This window comes from Carica papaya, chromosome 9, assembly GCF_054855325.1.
Source record: "Carica papaya isolate Zhongbai chromosome 9, ASM5485532v1, whole genome shotgun sequence".
Classification (NCBI taxonomy): Eukaryota; Viridiplantae; Streptophyta; class Magnoliopsida; order Brassicales; family Caricaceae; genus Carica; species Carica papaya.
In genome coordinates, this window is record NC_142317.1 from 30,621,939 (window position 1) to 30,643,462 (window position 21,524).

The 21,524-nt window shown below is 34.8% G+C and overlaps 1 protein-coding gene across 4 annotated transcripts in view; it reads left to right on the forward strand.

Annotated features, from left to right (window-relative positions):
- Positions 1-21,524, forward strand: part of CSTF77 (Tetratricopeptide repeat (TPR)-like superfamily protein) — a 62,506-nt gene that overhangs the window by 22,747 nt on the left and 18,235 nt on the right. For all 4 annotated transcript variants that reach the window (XM_022036152.2, XM_022036151.2, XM_022036150.2 and 1 more), the window contains 11 exons: positions 1,927-1,990; positions 2,235-2,355; positions 2,556-2,614; positions 3,126-3,194; positions 4,702-4,842; positions 5,249-5,313; positions 8,922-9,018; positions 18,412-18,471; positions 18,815-18,967; positions 20,034-20,100; positions 20,192-20,293. In XM_022036152.2, the coding sequence (XP_021891844.1) occupies positions 1,927-1,990; positions 2,235-2,355; positions 2,556-2,614; positions 3,126-3,194; positions 4,702-4,842; positions 5,249-5,313; positions 8,922-9,018; positions 18,412-18,471; positions 18,815-18,967; positions 20,034-20,100; positions 20,192-20,293 (998 nt within the window). The remainder of the gene's footprint in view (positions 1-1,926; positions 1,991-2,234; positions 2,356-2,555; positions 2,615-3,125; positions 3,195-4,701; positions 4,843-5,248; positions 5,314-8,921; positions 9,019-18,411; positions 18,472-18,814; positions 18,968-20,033; positions 20,101-20,191; positions 20,294-21,524) is intronic.

Consider the following 21,524-nt stretch of genomic DNA (forward strand, 5'->3'; position numbering starts at 1 on the left):
ACAATCTTTGTGATAAATGCAGAGCAATATACTTTATGGGGCATCTATGTAAAGAAAAAATAGTTATGGCAATAGAGAACTGTGAAGAAGAGGAAGGAGAAAGTGAAGTGAATAACCTTCTGGAGGACGAGTAGTAGGATAATGCAAAAGGTCTTTGATGTTATCTCTGCAAAACATAGCACAGTATTCTTCGAGTAGCACAATAAAAATAAATAAATAAAATATATTTATATAATTTAAAATAAATAATAACAATTTTCTTTGTCAACGAATATTTGGAAGCTGAATCTCGATCTTGAGAACAAGATTGATGCTCTAGGGGAAGGTATTGTTGCACAAGTAAGAAAATAAATAGAGAATTTGAAAAGTTGGAAGGATGCACGAGGAGAACTGTGGAAGTGTTTGCAAGGAATTGAATTATAGTTGGCCGCACAAGTGGACATTGCTAGAATATGAGAAAACTGGAGGGACACGTGTTACGATCGGAGAGGGGGTATTTAAAACCCTAAAATCCTAGGCGACGAACTGGTTTTTGAACCATTGTCATTTCTTAACGCGGCGAATCAGTTTGACTCTTCATCATTCTCTATCCGCTCGACACGTTCGACAAGAAGATCTCCTCTCGATGGTAGATTTTGACTTCCAGGTGTCAATTGACAATTCGAAAAAAAGAGTTATGTACCATTTCATGTATATAAATAATGGATTATAAACAAAAATTGATCATGGAATGTATTGAAGTTAATCTCACAAATCTATCTTTTATCTCTCTGTGTTCTTCCTCTCTTAGCCTCTTCTCTCTTTGAACTCTTGGCCTCTCTCTTTTTCTCTCTGTTACTTTCTCTCTCCCGAGATTTCTCTCTCTCTCTCTCTTTGTTATTCTCTCTCCCGATATCTAACACTCTTTCTCTCTCTAAAATTCTTTCTCGCTCTCAATCTCAACTATCTTTTTTCTCTCTTTCCATATTTCTTTCTCTTTTTCTTTTAATTTTCTCACTAGTTATTTTAAATTCTTTTATTGTTCAAAGCCCCTGTAAAATACATGTCGAGGCCAGGTCCTAACACACTCCTCGTACTTGATTGAGGGTCGGAGATTGATCTCACATTTTGTTTTGGGAGGATAATTGAATTACTAACTATGATCTCTCAGCAGATGTGCATATGATGTGCTTCAAGAGGGATGAATTCCATTGCCACCTTTTCTTACTATGATGTGTGTTTGATATTTGGACTATACTATTGATATTTTTGGCGTGATGTGGGTATCACGGCTTCTCTCTGATTGTTTTTTTTTTTTAAATTTCTTCACTTAATGGTGTTGGGGCAAAGAAGGGAGCTAGGATCCTTTAGAGAGGTGGTCTTTTTGCTGGCATATGGGTTTTGTAGTTGGAGCCTAATGCTAGAATCTTCAAAATTATTCCTTTCTTCCTATTCCTTTGTAGGCCAAGGCACATGGTCTTCTAGGTATATCCCTTGTCCTTGTTGAAAAGGAATCAGGGTCCAGTTTATGTATGGATTTTTCATTTCTTTGTTCTCCTATTTTTTCTAGGTCTTTCAGAAATTGGTGTTTCTTTTACTTGCATTTTTTCTTCCTCTCTTTTCTAATAATACTTCTTTTGGAATAGAAAAAAAGTGATTGCACCCAACCAATGGTAAGTTGGACAAGATCATCCAGAATTTTATAACTTTATAAATTTATAAATTTAATAATTGTTGTTTCTTTTACTTGTACCAAGGGGGTGGTACCCCCTTGGTACCATTGATTCTTTAATACATTTTTACTATTTTATATTAAAAAAAATTTATAAAAAGTTTTTGTTGTGTTCAAATGCATTACTGTAAGTACATGGATGCTGAATTGAAGACAAAAATATGAGGTAGATCTTTCTGATAGATTTTCGTTTATTGAATATTATTGCATTTCAGGGGAAATCCTCAAAGGATAGACAGCACCTCCTCCAACAAAAGAATAATATTCACTTATGAACAGGTATCTGAAATACTTCTATTGATTAGTATAGTTTTTAGAAGCTTAAATCGCGGTTCTACCCTTTGGATTACTTTCACCATAATTTTTCTTTTTTAAATTGTTACTGTAATCAAGTTAAATAATATATTTTTTTAAAAATTTTCTTTGGCTTGTTTGCCATTGTCTTGTATGAAAAGTTTTTACTTCTCACAGAAAAGCGTTCCTTTGGTGAATTGCTTACCATGTTCTTTCTCTGTTTATCCAGTGTCTGATGTATCTATACCACTATCCTGACGTATGGTATGACTATGCTACATGGCATGCAAAAAGTGGTTCAATAGACGCTGCTATCAAAGTTTTTCAACGAGCTTTGAAGGCTCTTCCAGGTAGTTTGAGTCTTTCTTTTTTCCTTTCATTGAAGAATTTTTTAAGTATGCGTGCAATAGCCTCTCTCTCTGTGTTCTTCCTATATCTGGATAAAATGTTCTTGAAGTGGGTATATACTACTAGGGGTTAGTTGCTTCTTTTTCCAGCTTTTCTTTCTGCAGTTTTAACCTTTTGTTCTTACTACTTTTTTGATTTCCAGATTCAGATCTGCTAAAGTATGCTTATGCAGAGGTGGAGGAATCTCGTGGAGCAGTCCAGGTAGAAAACAAATAATGCATCTCTCCTAGAGTCAATATGGAGCCTGTGAGAGTGTGTTACAAGTTTGTGCCAGTAGCCCACTGGTACATCTTGTGCATTTCATGGTTACTGCAAGTATACCAGCTGTATCATGAGGCCCTGCCTGTTCCTTCGGAATGGCCATCCAATGTCTGTTAAAATGGTTTCTGTGTGCACTGCATGTGCATGCTACTGACGAGTGTGCATATGGTGGTACTAGCTTTAGCTCGAGGGTCAGTGTGTATGCACTTGCTGGGATTGTCAATGGCAACTGCTGGTGCTGCTTCTGCATGCTTGCTGCTATGTATGCATGCTTACTGTTGCTGGTCTGTGCCAGAAATAAATGTTCCTTATGTTGAGTCTGTTTGCATGCATTTTCATGTCAACATGAGCACCTGCTGCTAAGATAATCTTTGATCAGGCACAAGAGCAGGTGTTTTTAAGTTATTAGCTATTGGACTTCTAACCTGCTTCTGTTTTTATTTTCTTGTAGTCTGCAAAAAGTATATATGAAAGCCTTTTGGGAGATGGTGTTAACGCAACTGCATTGGCGCATATACAAGTAAGAAACATGTGGGTTGTTTTTTTAAGTTCCTTTATCCATCTTAGTTACTTGGATTCAGTACAAGGCTCTGATGATGGTATATGTCGAAAGGTCTAGTAATGTATTGCTTAAATCTTTGGCTCCTTGTCATGAGTGTCGAAGTATCAAAAGGGTGTCTGAAAATGTTATAAATGAAGGAATGCATTACCAGATCCGAAAACCGGAATGGGTATTTTATTTTTTTTTAGGATCCGACGTTAAATTCTAACTACACACAAGTTCATGGAGCATCGTCCTTAGCTTTTTTTTTCTTCTTTTTTTTTTCCTGGATCTTGTTTCGCCAACAATCCTCTGGTTACCAACAAATGGTCAATAAAATGATGGAAGATGATGCATATGTATTATTTACTTTTACTTCTTTCTCCTTTTGCTTCAAATACACACCATTCTGATGACAACGGCAGGCCATCTCAGTTACTCATATTTTGATTATATCATGTCTAAACGGGTTCCACAGATAAATGACTGGCAGATTTATTCTGAGTAAAGAGCTCTCAATAAAAATATTTTGTTTAACGACCTTGATGAGCTCATATTTTGTGCCCAAATATAGGGAGACGATATGAAATAGTCATTGTATTATAACCTAACTAAAATATGCAGATATGGAAAACCTGCCTTCCTGGTTCATGAGGTCTCTCACTCATTCTCATGAGGAACATGGCAAGTAGGCCCTGCCTAAAGCTGTTCAAAGGCCGCCAGCCCTTACCAGGCTGCTGGCACTGCTAAATGCTCCAATATGAAGCAAGTTCCGCTGAACACGAAGGATTTAGAAGTGTAGAAAAAACAGTTGAAGCAAGAAAGTGATTGGGTGACTATACACGGGGTGGGTTAGTTTTCTGGAAAAGTTGCGGTTAATAGAAAGAGAGGAAACTCAATACCAACACAAAAATTTGAAGACCATTCTTGGAAAAGTTGGCACTTTGAAATTCTGAACTAAGATAGCAAAGAATAGCAGATAAGAATGAAGCTTTTAGTTCATAAGTATGCACCTTCATATATAATTCTGATGTCAGAACATTTATCAGTAATAAGAAAACTAAGTAAAATTTTAAACCTAGGAAAGGAGAAGATGCATGTGGCCAAGAAAGACTCTATTCAGGTCTTGTGGCTATCCTTCCGGCGCCCAGATTGTTGTTTCAAATTGAGTACAAAAAATATTGATGAGTTCTATCTTTTGAAGATCGTTTATGCTTTTATCATTTTCATGAAAATTTCTTAGAGGCAGTGCCTTGTATTGCTATTGTCTGTTCATTTATCTTCCTTTATTAGCCAATTGATGTATGTAACTGATTTTATTGGACATTATTTTTCTTTTGCATTTTCTTTTATTTTTTGGTTACTAAATTCCCTTTCTCATGAATAGGTTCATTTGATTTGACATCAATTCATAATGTTTTCAACGATGAAAAAGAAATTATTCTATATTCATTTAATCTTTATTTTCATGCTGTCCATTCTACAGTTTATTCGCTTTCTGAGAAGAACAGAGGGTGTTGAGGCAGCTCGCAAGTACTTTCTAGATGCACGAAAATCCCCAAACTGCACATACCATGTATATGTTGCTTATGCCAGAATGGCTTTCTGTCTTGACAAGGATCCTAAGGTACTTTTCTTCAATTTCTAGAAAAACATTGGAATTTTTAGGTTCTTGGGGACAAAGAACATATGGACATTTTTTGTGAATGAGTAAGTAGTGAAGAGGTTAAGACCATCAATTTTTGTCTGCTGCTATCTATGTCTTATTGTCGCAACATCCTTTTTGTTATGGGATATATTGAGATGTGCATCTTATCTACAACTAAGAAAATATGGATTGGGAATTGCTGGAATAATACATTCTTTTGTAGTGTAGTAGTTAAGTTACAAGCCTCTAAGGCTTGAACTAGGGGCTATTCCCATTAAAGTTTAGGTTCCACCAAGTTGAAGGATTGCGATGGATAGCTTACACTGCATATAACCAAGGAAAGTTTCATTCAACATGCTTTTACATTTTTTTCACGTTCGTGCAGATTGCACACAATGTCTTCGAGACCGGATTGAAGCGCTTTATGCATGAGCCAGTTTACATTCTTGAGTGAGTGTAAATTTTTTTTCTTATTATAAAATGTTAATGCTTTGGTTGTATTTCTTCTAGGTCTTTTTTGAATTGGTTCTTGTATAATTGGAAAGTCCTACTTATTCACTATAACTACTTATATTAGTTGACTAGAAATTCCTATCAGTTTTCAAGTGGTATAAGTTGGTCGTGCATTTTTGTGAAACAGCAAGTCTTCATCAGAACTCTAGTTTTTTTTTATTTTTTTATTTTTCTTTTCTGAGTGGGCCTTTTTCATCAGAACTATAGTTTGTGAAGAAAAACCCTGTTTGTAGAAGGTGACTAAATTTTCCTTTTTTCTTTTAGTCACGTACAAACTAGTTGGGACCCTTTCAAATATTTCTTTCATTTAGGAGGTAGGTCGCATGAATATGTTGCAGTTCTCTAGTGGGATGGTGTAATGTCATGCCTTCAAATGTAATGTGGCCTATGAAGTTACTCTGGACATGGCAGCAAGTCGTGCAGGTGCAGTTTAAAGCAGGAAACCAGAAGAGAAAAATAAAATAGAGCAAGAAAGTAGAAAAATCGTGCAGGTGCTGGAGGTTCTGTTGGCTGCGCGGCTAGTTGTCCGCACAGTTGGCTCACGGCAAACAGGGTAAAATGCATGGTGGAGGGCAGCAGGGAGCCGGAATGGTGCTGCTTTATGCGGCTGGGTGTGGTAGGGGCCTGTTGGGATTACTTTGCACGGCTGGGTTTCGGCTATGAAGGCTGGTTGCGGCATGATTGACTATGAAAGCCTGACTAGTTGTTTTTAGGTTTTCTTGTTTTTCGGCAGCGAAGGATAGTTAGGGTTTGAAGAGGAAGAAGAAAGTTCTTCCCTCGAAAAATTTATCCTATAACTCTGATAGCATGTAAAAGAGTGTAGAAGATATGATATTTTTTTATTGAATAATACACCATTATTTTATACATAACCTTTTTTTAAGATAAAATTATTTATGCATAATCTTAATTGCCAGAAGAGGAAATCCTAGGAAAATAAGGAGGCTAATCCAATTAGCCTATTCTCGGAAAAAACTATCTTTACAACTAGGAAACAAGTAATGCAATTAGTTATGCTTTCCAATAGGTGGTAAACTAGAGATTGTCTCCCCATGATCTTTTCTTGGATCATAACAAATAGACAAAGGTACCAGAAGCCTTCTCAAATTCAGCGGGTGATTACGACAATAACAGGAAATTTCATCTGGTTAATTGGAATGAGATTAAGAAACTGATTGCTGATGGTGGTTTGTGGCTGAGATCCATCAAAACTCTTAATGGAGCTCTTCACGGATAATGGATCTCGAGGTATTTCAATGAGCCTAACAACATTTGGAAGGACATCATGAGCTGTAAATGGTTTGGAAACAACCATTTTGATGCCACTATTCTGGAAGCCTCTCTTCATGAGATTATCAAGAGTGAGGATTCTCCCCTTTGCAGCCTCCCATGCAAAAAAAGAAATTCTGGGAGGAGCAAGTGATTTCCAAATCAGTTTGTAAGGGAAATTACTCGAAATTCTGCTCTGGGTACCACCGAGAAATCTGTAGAAGGACTTGATAAAGAATTTACCGTTTCTGTTCAGGGTCCATCTGAGGCAGTCATTATGGAGTTAAGCTTAATGTTGAATAGAAGTTGGAGGAGATTTTCATATTCCTGCAACTCCCAGTCCTGTAAATATCTGGTCACCACCATGTTCCATGTAAAAGGATCAGTGTCCCTGTAAACATCCTTAATGAGAGAATTTTTGTCTTTTGCTATGGCGTAAATGAGAGAGAACCGCGTCTGGAAAGGTTCCTTACCATGCCAAACGTCCTGCCAAAAGTGAATGATGTTGCCCTTACCCACATTCCAGTCAGAACCATCTATGACAAATTTAGGGCTGAGCAACATACTTTTCCACATACTTTTCCCATAGGGATATTTACAGGTGTCCTTTGTGTATGCAAAACAATGAGACTTGCAATCACCTTCTTGGTTGGTGTCCGGTTGCCTTTAAGCTTTGGTCTACAATTTATAACCTTCTGGGCATTCAGTGGGTTATCCCCGGGACTGTTTTCCAAGAACTTCTTGCTTGGGAAGAAATTAGAACGAAACATACAAGTCATAGATTTATCCCATTATCCATTATTTGGGTGATATGGATGAAAGAAACAAAAGAATTTTGGAGGACTTAGTTACCGATTTTGATACTATCAAGGATAGATGGCTACATTTTTTTGGTTCTACTATTCTTGGCCACAACGTAGATAGTTTAGAGGATTTTGGATTTATTATAGATATATTTACAGATCTGTAAATTCTTTTCTTTGTTTTTGTATATGGGTTGCGCCCCCTTGGCGCCTACCGTTAATACAATTTCTCTCACTTTTATTTCAAAAAAAAAAAAAAAATTCAGGGGGTATTGGTGTTGGGGCAGTTGACTTGATAAGAAATTTTAATGCTTGGAGGTAAAAGAATATGCAAACTTAACCTAGTGTGTATCTTAATGGGGAAGACTTTCTAAAGGCTTAGATTCACTGGCTTGGAAACTTAGCCCGAAGTGGACATTTTCAGTAAAGTCTTATTAGTTCCCTCTGGCCAGAAGTAGGACTAATGAAAATTTTGGATGGAAATTTGTCTGGAAGGTCAAAGCATCTTATAGAATAGCCCTTTTGCAAGTTGTATCCTTACTTTGGACAATCTAATCAAAAGGGAGGTCATAGCATACAAATGCTACTTATGTAAGAGAGGTACAAAGCATGTGAATGCATCTTCTCCTTTGTTTTTCTTTTTTCATACTGCCTTTTGTGTTTGTCATATAGTCTTATGGGGGGGGTGAATTGGGTTGTGACATGTTTGACCAAAGAGGAGATATGGGCTTAGAGGGCATATATGGGGATGAAGCTATAATAATAATTTAGGCCTTATCCTTTTCGCTACTTTATGGGTTATGTAGAAAGAGAGGAATGGAAGAGTTTTGATGGTATAGAATGGTCATTTAATAGAATAAAAGATACTTGGTTTGAGGTCCTACTTTTTCTATTAATGGTCATGCTCTTTATACTAGTAAAAATTTGAGGGACTTGATTGATATGTTTTAGAGTTTTTGTATGCAGGTCATACCCCCTTAGTGCTTTATAATACTATACTTTTTTCTTGAAAAAAAGCAAGTTGGAACCAAAGCTAATAATTTTAAGTTATGATATTAAATTGATGTAGTACAGTTGACTAGGTTTAGAGGATTGACAACAACCTTAAACCCCGGTGGTTAGACACTCAATTCAATGAAAGGAAATCAGTAGTTCTTGCTTATAGCAGTCTGTTTAATAATGACGAACCACCCATGTATTTATAGTGTTTAGATAGCCTGTTATGACTAGAATCCTTAAAAGGGAATACAGTAAGAAAATAATACAACTAACTAAAGAAAAACTAAAATCCTAACAAAATATAAAGGAGTTGCTAAACTATAATAATCATTGTAGTAGTCCTAAATTAGTAGAAACTATGCGAGATGATCAAACTTCAAGTTCTCTAGTATTTTTTGTTCATCAAGTTGTGTCTCTTCTATGTTAATACTGTAGCTTCTCATCGTTTTAGTTATTTCCTTTTTAATTCTGCAGATATGTGGATTTTTTGTCTCGATTAAATGATGATAGAAATATCCGTGCTTTATTTGAGCGGGCACTGAGCTTGCTACCACCAGAAGAATCTGTTGAGGTATGCTTCCTAATATCAATATCTATAAGATAAAATGGAGTTATAATTTTATTTCTTGTAAGAATGTTTCTAATCTTGGCATTGAAATTTTTGTACATTGCTGTATAAAATTGTGAGATCAATATTGGATGCTTCGTCGAAAAAGTTGATTTAGTATGATTAAATCTAACTACTTGTCGTAAGTATGAGAGACGTTTATCTTAATATAGGATTAAATTGAAATTTTTTGGACAAATTACCAAATTAATTTTTAAAGTTCCACACTTTTTACAATTTGGTTCATGATGTTTTTGTCATTATAACTTGACCCATGATGTTTTCCATTTATTTTATACACCTAATTTTTTTTCCATTTTTTAACGAAAAAAGGTAAAATATTGAAGACATGTTTGGACACTGAAAAAAATAAATAAAAAGAATGACTTTAACTAATTAATTTAGTTAATAAATTAAAATAATATTGACGTACTTTTGTTCTTATTGCTTTATTAATTTAATGGAAGGAAAATAGGTGTTCGAAACAAATAGAGAACATTGGGAAACAGATTATAACAAAAAGAATATTAAGAACCAAATTAATTGAATAATTTACCAAATTTTTTAGTGGGTAAAGCTTATCTCCTTTGTTGAAAGGTATAGAGGTTCTGGAAGATTGTTTCTTCTCTTTACGGTTGAGTAGGTGTGTCCACCCAACACGGAGATTTTTATTTGTACTACATCTTGGGGAATATAGAAATTCAAAGGGAGCACTAGATGTTGTAGAAAGAGGCAATATTTGCTGGTTTGTGGGTCGTTGGATTTGAAAAATGTTATCGTCCTTATTAGAATCTAATTATGAGATTTTATTGACAGTATGAGCTCGTTAAGAAATAATCTAATGATCTCTTGAGTAGGGCAAGTTCTCAAAACTTGTAATTAATTATTCCTCCATATTCAGTCAATGAAATACAGTTTGGTTTTTTAGTACAAGGAGAAATAGCTATCCTGAAGTTATTCTCAGAACTCATAACTATCCAGATTCCTTATCCTAGCCTTACCCTTTCTTCCCTTTTGCCACACACCCTACTGCTCACGAATACAGCAAACAAGATATAGAGAAGCAGTTATTTCTGGAGTTATTTCCCAGAACAGCATTGACTACCCATTTATTTCTCCCTACTTTTCTCCTGCTAACGCTCACCATACTCCATAAAACTATAACAAGTAAACCTGCACATTTGCACCATTATGCAACACTTGCACCTAGCCAATCAACCCATAAACAAGAGATATAATATTACACATTCAACTGTCTATTAGTTACAGAATTTCTTCTGCCTTCTTTAATACACCTTATAGAAATGTGTTATTTTTCTACTTATGTTCTTTACCCTACTTAAAATGACACTTGTCCTCAAGCACAAATTTCCTGCTGCTACTACATTTTCTGATTTTGGCAGTGCTGGAATTTTAGAATTTTCTCCATTGCAAGAAGTCAGTCTTCCACTTTTAACCAGAACAACCTTTTTACAGTGTTGACCGATTAAAACTTTTTATTACAATTAAAACACAATCCTTGTGCTCGCTGATGATTAATCTCCTGAATGAATAACTTCTTCATTGCGGTGGTGCACGGCTCTGGAGGACATCCAGAGCTGTAATATGGTGGTGGCTGTGGCAAAAAAAAAAAAAAAAAAAAACACAGGGTAGATGCACCAGACAGACTGGTGCACCCTTCATACTTGCGGACCAGACTAATGGTGCTTGTCAAATCACTGGAATTCTATAATTATACTTCCATCACAATGTATCCTTCAAACCACTTAAAAAAAATTCATATTTTTTGTTTAGAAATTAAGAAACTTGCCTGCGCTAAAAGGAGTTTGAATTGGCACTAATATTCTGCCACTCTTTCACGCTGTTTTAATTCGCTTAATTTTCTCATTTTGTTTGGACCGAATCAAAGATGACATAAATTTTTGAATTATGTTCAGGACAAAAAGGTTTATCTCTTTCCAATTTAAGGAATGGCAATTGTGCCTCACTCTCTAAATAAAATGAAGCCAATGAAACTTTTCTATTTGCTGTAGTTTTTTTATGTTTGAAAAAATGTTCACATCTATCTACCAAAGAAAGAGGTTAAACGGAACTACCAAAGCATGGAAAATCAAGTTTGCTATAGTGTGGTAGGAAGGGTTTGTTGCGAACAACAATTGGCTGAAGATGAGTGCGCGTTCTAGGAGCTTGTGGTGAGTGATTTGGTTGGGAACTTCCCTCCCCAGGTTCCTTCTTGACAGTTTGGCCAGAGAATAATTCCTGAACAACCAGCTAAAATCCAAACTTTAACTGATGTTCCTCCCTTTCCTCATGATAGGTCTTCAAAAAGTTTTCAGACAGAGAATATAAATCGATCATAATGATTGACTCTAAAATTAAATTGTTATGGTCCTTACTTAGGATTTAATTATGAGATTTTGTTAATAGTATGGACTTGTTAAGAGATAACTCAATAATCTTTTCAATACGGTGAGTACTCAAAGATTGTAAGTTAATTCTTCCTCCATATTCTGTCAATAAAGACAGCTTTGTCTTTTAATGCAAAGATAAGCAGCTGTGCTGGAAGTTATTCTTATAACTACTCATAACTACCCATATTCCTTATCCTACCTTTACTGCTTCTTCCCTTCTACTACACATTCTACTGCTCACCGATACAACACATCAAAATAAAGAGAATTAGTTATACTGGCAATTATTTTTTAGAACAACATTAACTACCCATCTGTTTCTCTCTGGTTTTCTCCAATTAAAACACAATACTTACATTGAAATATAACAATAAACCTAGAAAATCACACTATTATGCAGTAGATACACCTATCTAATAAAACCATAAACAAAACAGATAATACCACATATACAACTATCTACCAATAACATAATTTACTCTTCTTAATGCACCTTATCAAAAGGTGCTATTTTTTCTACTTATGTACTTAAGAAAAAAAAAAAGAACTACAAGATTCCTCAAGCATCGTTTTCAACCGCCTTACATGGTCTTTGATAGGATAGTACTCTTTGTTTCACATTAGGTGAGAGGGTTTTTCTAAAGGTGCTTTACCTTCATTAGAAAGAGATTGGATTCTAATTTTTGTTCTAAGACTTTGTATTTTTGTTTTTGCATCTTTTGTTTCTGTTTCTTTCAATTGCTCAATATCTAATCTTCTCCTTTCTATAATTTTTTTTTCCTCATCAGTTTATTAATAACTTTATCTTGATCTAAGGACTCAAATTGGAAGATTTCAGTGTTCTTTTTCTACTTTTATCTTAAAGGTCTATTAATGGGAAATCTGATTATTGGATGGAAGAATTTAAACGAGTAAGCCACCAACATTCATAATGCCTTAAGTAGTTACTCAATAGTGATTTGGGAAGCCAAGAATAAGAAGAAGCTTTTGTCCCTTGTTCCTTATGCATATATATTATTTTACCAATCGTAGCTGCAAGAGTAAGAGTTAAAACATGGTTTCATAACAGCACTTTAGAAGAAGAATGCTCCCTCTAACTTAAAGTTGTTCGTTTGGATAACTATTCTCAATAGATGTAACGTTAATGATTTAATTCTGGCATGCAGACCCAATAATGCTCTAATTTTGATCGTGTGTATTGCCTTTTCATATGTTTGAGTCCCACGTCTCTTGTTTCTGTATTTTGAGGTGGCTTGGCCGCCTTGTGCTAGTATTTGGTTTAGCACTTTTGCTATTAACTGGGTCTCCTTCCATCTCTTCAATGTTTCACTTCCTCCGTCCTCTATGGTTTTTGTAAGAATGGGGAGAATTTCTGGTAGTGTGTGGATGTTGTGGTTGAAGAGAAATACTAAGCCCACAGAAAATCATTTGCTTTGAGATATGGCGCTTTGTAGCCTCTGTTTGGGGTTGCACTTACTGTCCTTTCAGAGATGTCTCTTCATCTTATTTATAAAGATATTGGTGTTCTGTTATTTATTTATTTTTTTCGTTCTCTTTCTACTTTTTCTCTTATTATTTGTTGATATATTCTCCTCCCCCTGAATAATAATATTCTTCTTTGATATAAAATATAAAAAAAAAGTATGTAATTAGGTCAAAGGACATTAGGATACATATACCCTATAAATTAATATAACCTATATATATAGAATCATGATATTCAATAAAATACATACACAACCATTCTTGATAGTATCAGAGTTTTAAGAAAAAAACTCTAGTCCTCCTTCACAAGCCCTGATTGGCATTCATTGCCGAAATAAGTTACAAAAATCTTAAGGGCTTGCCTCATTTCTGGCCACCACAGGCTAGCTGCTGACGCTCCACAGGCTAGCTGCTGACGCACCACAGGCCTGCTTCCAGCACTAGGAACCAGCCATCATCATCGGCATCAATCCTCCAATGTGCATAGACGGCTGTGCCCACAGCCAGCCACGACTCCTCTTACACCTTGGCATCTGCCTAACTTTCCACACATTTCCTCCAAGCCACTGAACCTCTGTGCCACCTTTGTCCAGCCATGCACCACCTCCTTGCTTAGCAACACTTTGTGTGGTGATTCTATCCAGCGCACTCAACCACCCTCCATACCCTTGCTTCCCTCCGCCAAATCAGTAACATACTTCTTGTGACTTTTACATCTGCCCTTAATTGTCATAACACTGTAAATGTCAGAGGTTACATCCGAAAGTACTGGGATCAATTCTCATGTGAGAAATTCTGCTCAAAATAATAGTGAATTTTAGCCAATCTAAATTGTTTATAGTTTCAATAGGAAGGAATACTTGAGTTGGTAACAATTAATTCGGATCACACTTAAGTGAAAAGGAAAACTCAATCACCTCCTGGGCATTAGACCAAAGTCGGGAGACCCAACTTTTGATATATAGGATGAGGAAGACTCAACGATTATGGTATTACTCTAGAATTCTATGTTACCAGAGATAAGTAAAACTGTCATGTTCTCGTACACATCAAAAGAAGTATGAGATATGACCAGGTAAACTTGTTCCAAAATTAGAGGTGCAACCCATATTTATGATTTAAATATCAAGACATGGTCCACAAAGTAAAAAAGAAAGGCCAGTTATTGAATGCTCTTAACATGTTAAGAGGGTGGTGGCAGGAATTAGGTCATTGCTATAGCCGTACTAAGGATTGCAGCGAGAATGCGTTCCTTCTCAACCACTTTATGGATAAAGACACTACCTCTTAGTTTTTCACAGGACTGAACCAAGAGTTTGATCAAAAAAGGATCCAAATCTTGGGTAAAGACGAAATGTCATCACTAAATGAAGTAATTGCTATTGTATATACGTAAGAGAGTAGTAAATGGATCATGTTAGATTCTTGGCCTACTAATAGCTCAGCTTTGATCTCTAAATGCTCCAAGCATGCTAATAGACAAAATAGTAAACCAAGCAGAAAACTTAGAGCCTAGTGCTGATAACAAGGATAACCTTTAGTGTATATTTTGCAAGAAACCCAAACACACTAATAAACACAAGTGTTGGAAGCTCTATGGCAAGTCTGATACCTTATGTAAGGAGTGGTGATACAACAACACTCCTAAGAAGTTCTGCAAATAGGGCCATGTAGCCAACATAAAAGAGGAAGAAAAAACCAATAATTTCAATAAATTCAAAACTAAGATCAAATGACTTTGACGCAGATTACAGGTACAAATTTGATAAGGCACTCATGTATGCATTCTTTCTCACATGGTTTAGATGCATTGGATAAACCATTTGAAAACTCATTGATAGTAAAGGACCACTGATCATATGACTAATATTTTCGAATACTTTCATACTTACATTCCATCACTCCATGGTAGGAAAACTATCACTGTAACTGACTCTTTAACCACCATTGTTCGCAACGACAATATCAAGTCGAGTCCTACCCTAATTCTAGAAAATGTGTTATATGTTCTTAAGCACCATATAAGGCTTGTGCCAGTAAGTAAATTATCGGAAAATTCGAACTGCGATTTCTTTGTTCTTACCATGTTTTAGGATCTGAACTTGAGGAAGATGATTGGACGTGTTGAGATTCGAAATAGGTTGTACTACTTAGATGCACTTGGTGGATCTCGCTCTGTTATATCTACTGACCCTAAGTACAAGTCTTGGCTCTATCACAAAAGATTTGACATCTATTTTTCTCAGTTTTATAAAAATTTTGATTATGAAAATTACTGCGAGTTTGTGAAACATAAGCATGTAAAATTTCCTACTAGCAATAAAAATAAGTACTTTTTCATTTTCTTTAATTCATAGTAATGTTTGGAGATCATCCCACATTTCTAATATTTTTGGAACTTGGCAGTTTGTCGTTTATTGGTGATTGCACTTGGAGTATATGACTTTTCTTACTTAAATTCAAATTTGATGTTAACCACATAATACCCTAGTGTTGCCCCCAATTTGGAACCCATATAAAATGGTTTAGCACTAATAATGTAAGAGATTTCTTTAATCACATACTTTCATCATTTTTCTACCAAAAGGAGTATTCATGAATAATCGTGTGTTCATACTCTATAACAAGACGAAGTGGCAAAAATATAAGAATGGTTACCTCCTTGCAACTACTAGAGGTCTTTCTATTTCAAAACCATGTTCCGAAATGTTATGGGGCCAAAACAGTCCTTACAACCACATATATTATCAATCACTTACCCTCCAATGTGCTAGATTTTAAAAGTCCTCCTATCACTATCTTCATATTTAACCTAGAATAAGTGGTATAAATCATCTAGTTCCATGAGTATTCGGGTGTGTGGCATTTGTTTATATTCATTCGTCCCATAAGGATAAATTTGTTCCACAACCTTAAGTGTGTTTTTGTGGGGTACTTCACTCTTCAAAAGGGTATTAATGTTACCATCCATCTGTGTTAAAGTTTTATGTGTATGTGGATGTGGATGTTATCTTTGTTGAATAAGATTCATATTTATTAGATTTATTTTTAGAGGGAGCCTATATTAGAAGTTAGGGATACCAAGTTCTTGACTGATTTCATCTACCACCTTACCACATACTCAAACACTATCTTAAGAAAATCCAGAGAGACCATCAAAGAATTCACCCATTCAAGAAATTATACCTGACTCAGGTTCACCTAGGTGCGTACAAGGAGAAAATAAATGAGTTTTAAGCTAAAGCAGGTGCAAGAATCTGACACAAATTCTGAGCTTGATGTAAGCCCTAGAAACCCTACACAGTCTGATAATGATATAACAATTACAATTTATAAAGGAACCAAGGAAGGCGTTAAGTATCTCATTTATCATATCTCACAATTTGTATCATTTGATAAATAAATATTCATAATCTCATAGAAATTTTTTTACAAGCTTACACATGAAGGCTATCCTTAACACTGTATCTGAGGCATTATCAAATGAGAAATGAAAAAATGTCATGAATATTTAAATATAGGCACTAGAGAGGAACTAGACATGAAAAGTGGTGAACTTGCATAAAGAAAAGAAGTCTGTATTTGCAAATAGTTGTTTACAATAAAACAAAAATGCAAATGAGATAATAGATGTATAAAGCAAGACAAGTGGAAAATGGGTATATCTAGACCTACGGGATAAATTATTAAACATTTATTCCAGTAAGTAAGACGAACACAGTGCAAATCTTGCTATTTGTAGTTGCTTATTTTGAATGACAATTGAAAATTTTCGATATGAAAAATATATTCCTGCATGGAGATCTATAAGATGATCTCTATATGGAGATCCTGCCAAGATTTGACAAGGGAACAAGACCATATAAGCTAAGTAAATTGAAGCAGATGCTCTATGGACTTAAGAAATCACCTAGAACATGATTTGACAGATCTACGATGGTGATGACAAACTTGGGATAGAAAAAGGCTCAGGAAAATCACATTCTGTTTATCAAGTACTCTAAGATATGAGTAATTACAACCCTCCTAATATATGTTGATGAAATTATTGTATAGGATATGATGAAAAAAGAAAATTAATTCTCAGGCAATACTTGATTAGAGAATTCAAGATCAAGATGTTAAGTAAGTTGAATTACTTTATTTGAATTGAAGTTGTCTGCTCAGAATTTGGGATCATAAATACATTCATGATCTATTAAGAGATACTTTTAAGATAGCATGTAAGCGAGTTATACTCCTATTGATCCCAATCATAAATCGAGACTAACAAATGAGAATACACTAGTGGATAAGGAGATGTATAAGAGATTAGTTGAGAGACTAAATATATCTGACTCACACAAGACCAAAATGTTAAAGAGAGTATGTAATTGTTAAAAGCTATTAGAGTAAAATACACTCTTATTTAATTAATGTAACTAATTGTATATTTCCTTTTTTATTTTAGAAAATTTGTATATATGGGGTTATGATATTACTTTTGACATAAAATACCTAGGAGATTAGGTATCGGATACACCTAGGATAAGCTATTTCCTATTTTGTTGGCCACCAAACTAATGTGGAATCATGTGCTTATCATGTTGGTCAACCACATTATCAAAGTAAGATGGGAATAACTTCCTTCAAAGACAAAGGTGTTTGCATGGACTGTGGCTCTCAACCGGCTTGTTACCAATGAGATGTTGCAATTATGTGGACCAAATCGTGTTCTTTCACCAAATGTGTGCAGGTTCAGTACTAATATGCCTAACCATATGTTTTTGCGATATGGTACCACATAAAAGTTGTGGACAAGATTGTTTGATATATTTGGACTGATTTGGATTACTCCACCCTCTATTGACTGCTTTTCGAGTTAATCTTCATATATTTGAGAATTGTTTCTCGACACACTCGAACATGTGGGAGCTCATGATGTTTTGGATAAGTATCATAACACTGCGCTTTTCATATTACATAGAAATTGGGGGCAAAATTTTTCCCCAAGGAGTTAATTATTTAATCTATTTTCTCGTTCAGTTCTTGTTATTGTTTCTTGCTCTGTCTCATTGTTTGGAGGATATCTTGTTCTCCATGCTTGTAGTTAGACTAGTATCATCTTAATAATACTTCTAATATATTAAAAAAAAGTTCGGAATACCAACACATGAGATTTTGTATTTCGTGGAATTTTAGCTTTTAGATTACCTTCATTAGAAATAGAAAGTATATTAGTATAATGATTATGTTGTGGCAACTCTGTATATTGCCATTGTTTTTAGTCCTTGCAATTGTCGGTTGGCTTTCTTTTGCTTTTTTTTTACTTGTTCTAAATCCTATTCCAGTATGCTGCACCACTAGGGTGAGAATATATATAGGGATTGTACGAAGATCCAGTCATCTTCTTCCATATTCCAATTCTGATCAGCAATATCATACTGTAACTGGTTCAAATGGATTTTATCTTCTCTTTCAGGTCTGGAAGCAATTCATCCAATTTGAGCAAACATATGGTGATCTTGCTAGCATGTTGAAGGTCTTAAGTTTGTTGTTTTATCTTACTTTATAGTGGTATCCCCTTTCAATTTCGTAGCTCCTTTCCACTTGTTTTGCCTTTTATTTTGGCACTTTATAATTCTTTTGATAAGAAAAAGAAAGAAGGATTTAAGTATAGAAGATAAGAAATCTCCTAGAAAGTTGAAGCAAATTCGAGAAACAAAGAAATGCAACAATGAAGTAGTAGCTCAGTTGTGACAGATAATAATTTGGAGGAAACATATATAGGATAATTATTCCATAAACTCCGAAATCTTCACTTTGAAAGTCTGCTGCTTATTCTTCAATACAGTCAATAAATATTATTATCATTCTTATTCTAGGTTGAACAAAGAAAAAAAGAAGCTCTTTCCCGGATGGGTGAAGAGGAAGCATCGACCTTAGAGGGCTCGCTGCAAGATGTTGTCTCGCGGTACAGTTTCATGGATCTCTGGCCCTGTTCATCTAAGGATCTGGATCATTTGGCTAGACAAGAGGTACTTCTGATGGGAAAATGACATTTTTCCATTCATAATGGAGAATGCCACTTATTGCCAATTTGTTCTTTGTAATTAGGAATATGTTTTATTTGATTGTTCTGCTGTATGAACTGATAAAAAGAATTTTTTTATTTGCAATATTTACAGGATTGCCATGCATGCTTAATGATTTTCTACATGTTTGATCATAAGTTCTATTATTCCTTGGAAATGGAAATACTGTTGGATGAAAATGTTAGGTGCCTCGCATAACTATTCAGTGATTACTTTAGTTTTTTATTTTCTGTAAAAATTCTAACCATTAAGGATCCAACTTATGTGTAGTGATCCAAAAAACATCAGTTGGGTGATATTATTGTTAATCAGACTGGTTATGATAAGATTCATATTTATCTATCTGAAAACTTGGTCCTCTATGAAATTTTGCTGTTGTAGAAGGAACTCCATTACTGATCCTCTTATTATATAGAAATTCACTTTTAATGGGATAACATATGATAGTAAGTTCTGTAACTATATGGCCATTTTCTCCTATTGATTCTTGCATGTGTTTAGTAACGTTACTCTCTTTGCAGTCTGCATTGACTTTTGTGTCTATTGTGTGAAAGACTGCAACAACTGCAAATGTGATAAGACATAACATCTTACTGATTGTCATTGAAGCCCAAGTTTTTTCGGCGCGAAGGTTCTTGGGTTATAAATCAAGCAAATCCTGTTTTTTTTTGTTGTTGTATAAATCAAGCAAATGTTAAGTGCTCTGTTTTGCTTGAAGTGCCAATGGCTGGTTTTTTCTTTTAAATTTCTTATGTTTATAATATGTAGTTGAGACTTCTATATTAATTTCTTAACTTAGTTTACAGGAAAATTGTTAAATCAAAATCAATATATATTTTAGCATTTCTTAATGGAAACAAAGGGTAGTCGCTTAATTTTTTTAAAAAGGGAAATTATTTATCTAATAAAAAAGTAGGGGGAGTAATTTTTTTCTTGAAGGAAAAGGGAAGAAAAGAGACTTTCGTTGTCTTTCTTTAATGTCTTTAATTTTCTTCTACTTTCTCTCCAGTGGCTAACTAAAAATATCAATAAGAAAGTGGAGAAACCAACTCTCTCCAATGGACCAGGGAATTTAGGTATCATTTCTTTTATAAAAATGTTGCCGGACTTTTTGATGTTTATACTGTATTGGATATTCGTGGTAAACTCTGGTATGATTTTGTGTAGATAAGGGTTCTTCACCCTCAATGACCAACTCAAGTGTGTCTCTGAAAGTCGTTTACCCAGACACGTCTCAGATGGTTGTTTATGATCCAAGGCAAAAACCAGGTCACTATTAATAAATTTTTCAGATAAATTATATTTAATAGAAAAAGTTGTTCATCTCATATTCTATAGTATTATCCACTTCACGGGAAAGCTATGGCTTGATAAGGAGAAGCAGGGAATTTAGAAAGAGACCTCTCAAGTTTGAAAAGAGACTAATGATTTGTTTGTTTCTTGAAATTAGTTACGTTTCATTTGATACTTAAAATTTTTTTAGCTTCATGCTTTAAATTCACATGTTTTATGTCTTCATTAATTAAAGTAAGTAAAAATTATGTATTTCTGGAAGAATCAAGCATAAACAAAATTTTTATAAAACACTAAAAGCAACATTCTAAATTTTCTAATGTTATTATTATTTTTACTATCATTCATCTTATTTTTAACAAACTTTTATATTTCTGTGAATAGAATACATATATGTTTAGCATAGTGTCAGAAGTCTTAGACATACCTCTGATCTTGTGAAAGTTTAACGGAGAAGAAGATGAAGAACGAATAAGGAAGAAAATAGTAGAATTTATATTGATTTCTGATGTGTATACAATCGAGAAATGGGCCATTTTATAGGCCTAAATACATTAAATAAATTCATTATTCAAGGCGGAATCAAGCTTGCTGGAGTTCCGTGGTCGGAATCGTGTGATGATGATGATCGGCGTTGTCTACGGGATGGATTTGGAAAGCAGAGGTGTCGGCTATGGAGTCTTGTTAGGGTTGCTCAACCCTAATTCCAGTTGTTCTTCATTTTTCCTGTTCTACTCTTGTGTGCATATTTTCTTTTTGTGCCCTTTTGTCTGTAATAAACTCTAAGGGGTTTCTTGACAATACCTTTTCCTTGATCAGTAACCTTGTCTTTAAGGTTGAGATGCGGGAATTGGTGTTGTAAATACTCATAATCTTTCCATGTGCATTCTTCGGTTGGAGCTCCTTCCCAATAAATAAGGACTTGATCTACGAGTTGATTGTAAGATCTGTTGGAGTTGTATACTGATAAAGTCTTTTGTGGTCTGTGGGGGTAAAACTTGTTCGATTTCCTGTGTGTCGGGAATGTATTTCTTGAGTTGAGACACATAAAAAATTAGGTGAATCCTTGATTCTTCGGGTAGCAGGAGCTTATATGCTACATTCCCAATTTTTTGAGAGACTTGGAAGGATCCATAGTATTGGATGGATAATTTGGAGTCTCGTCCCTTCTTGAGTGTTCCTTGTTTTAAAGACTGTAGTTTGAGCA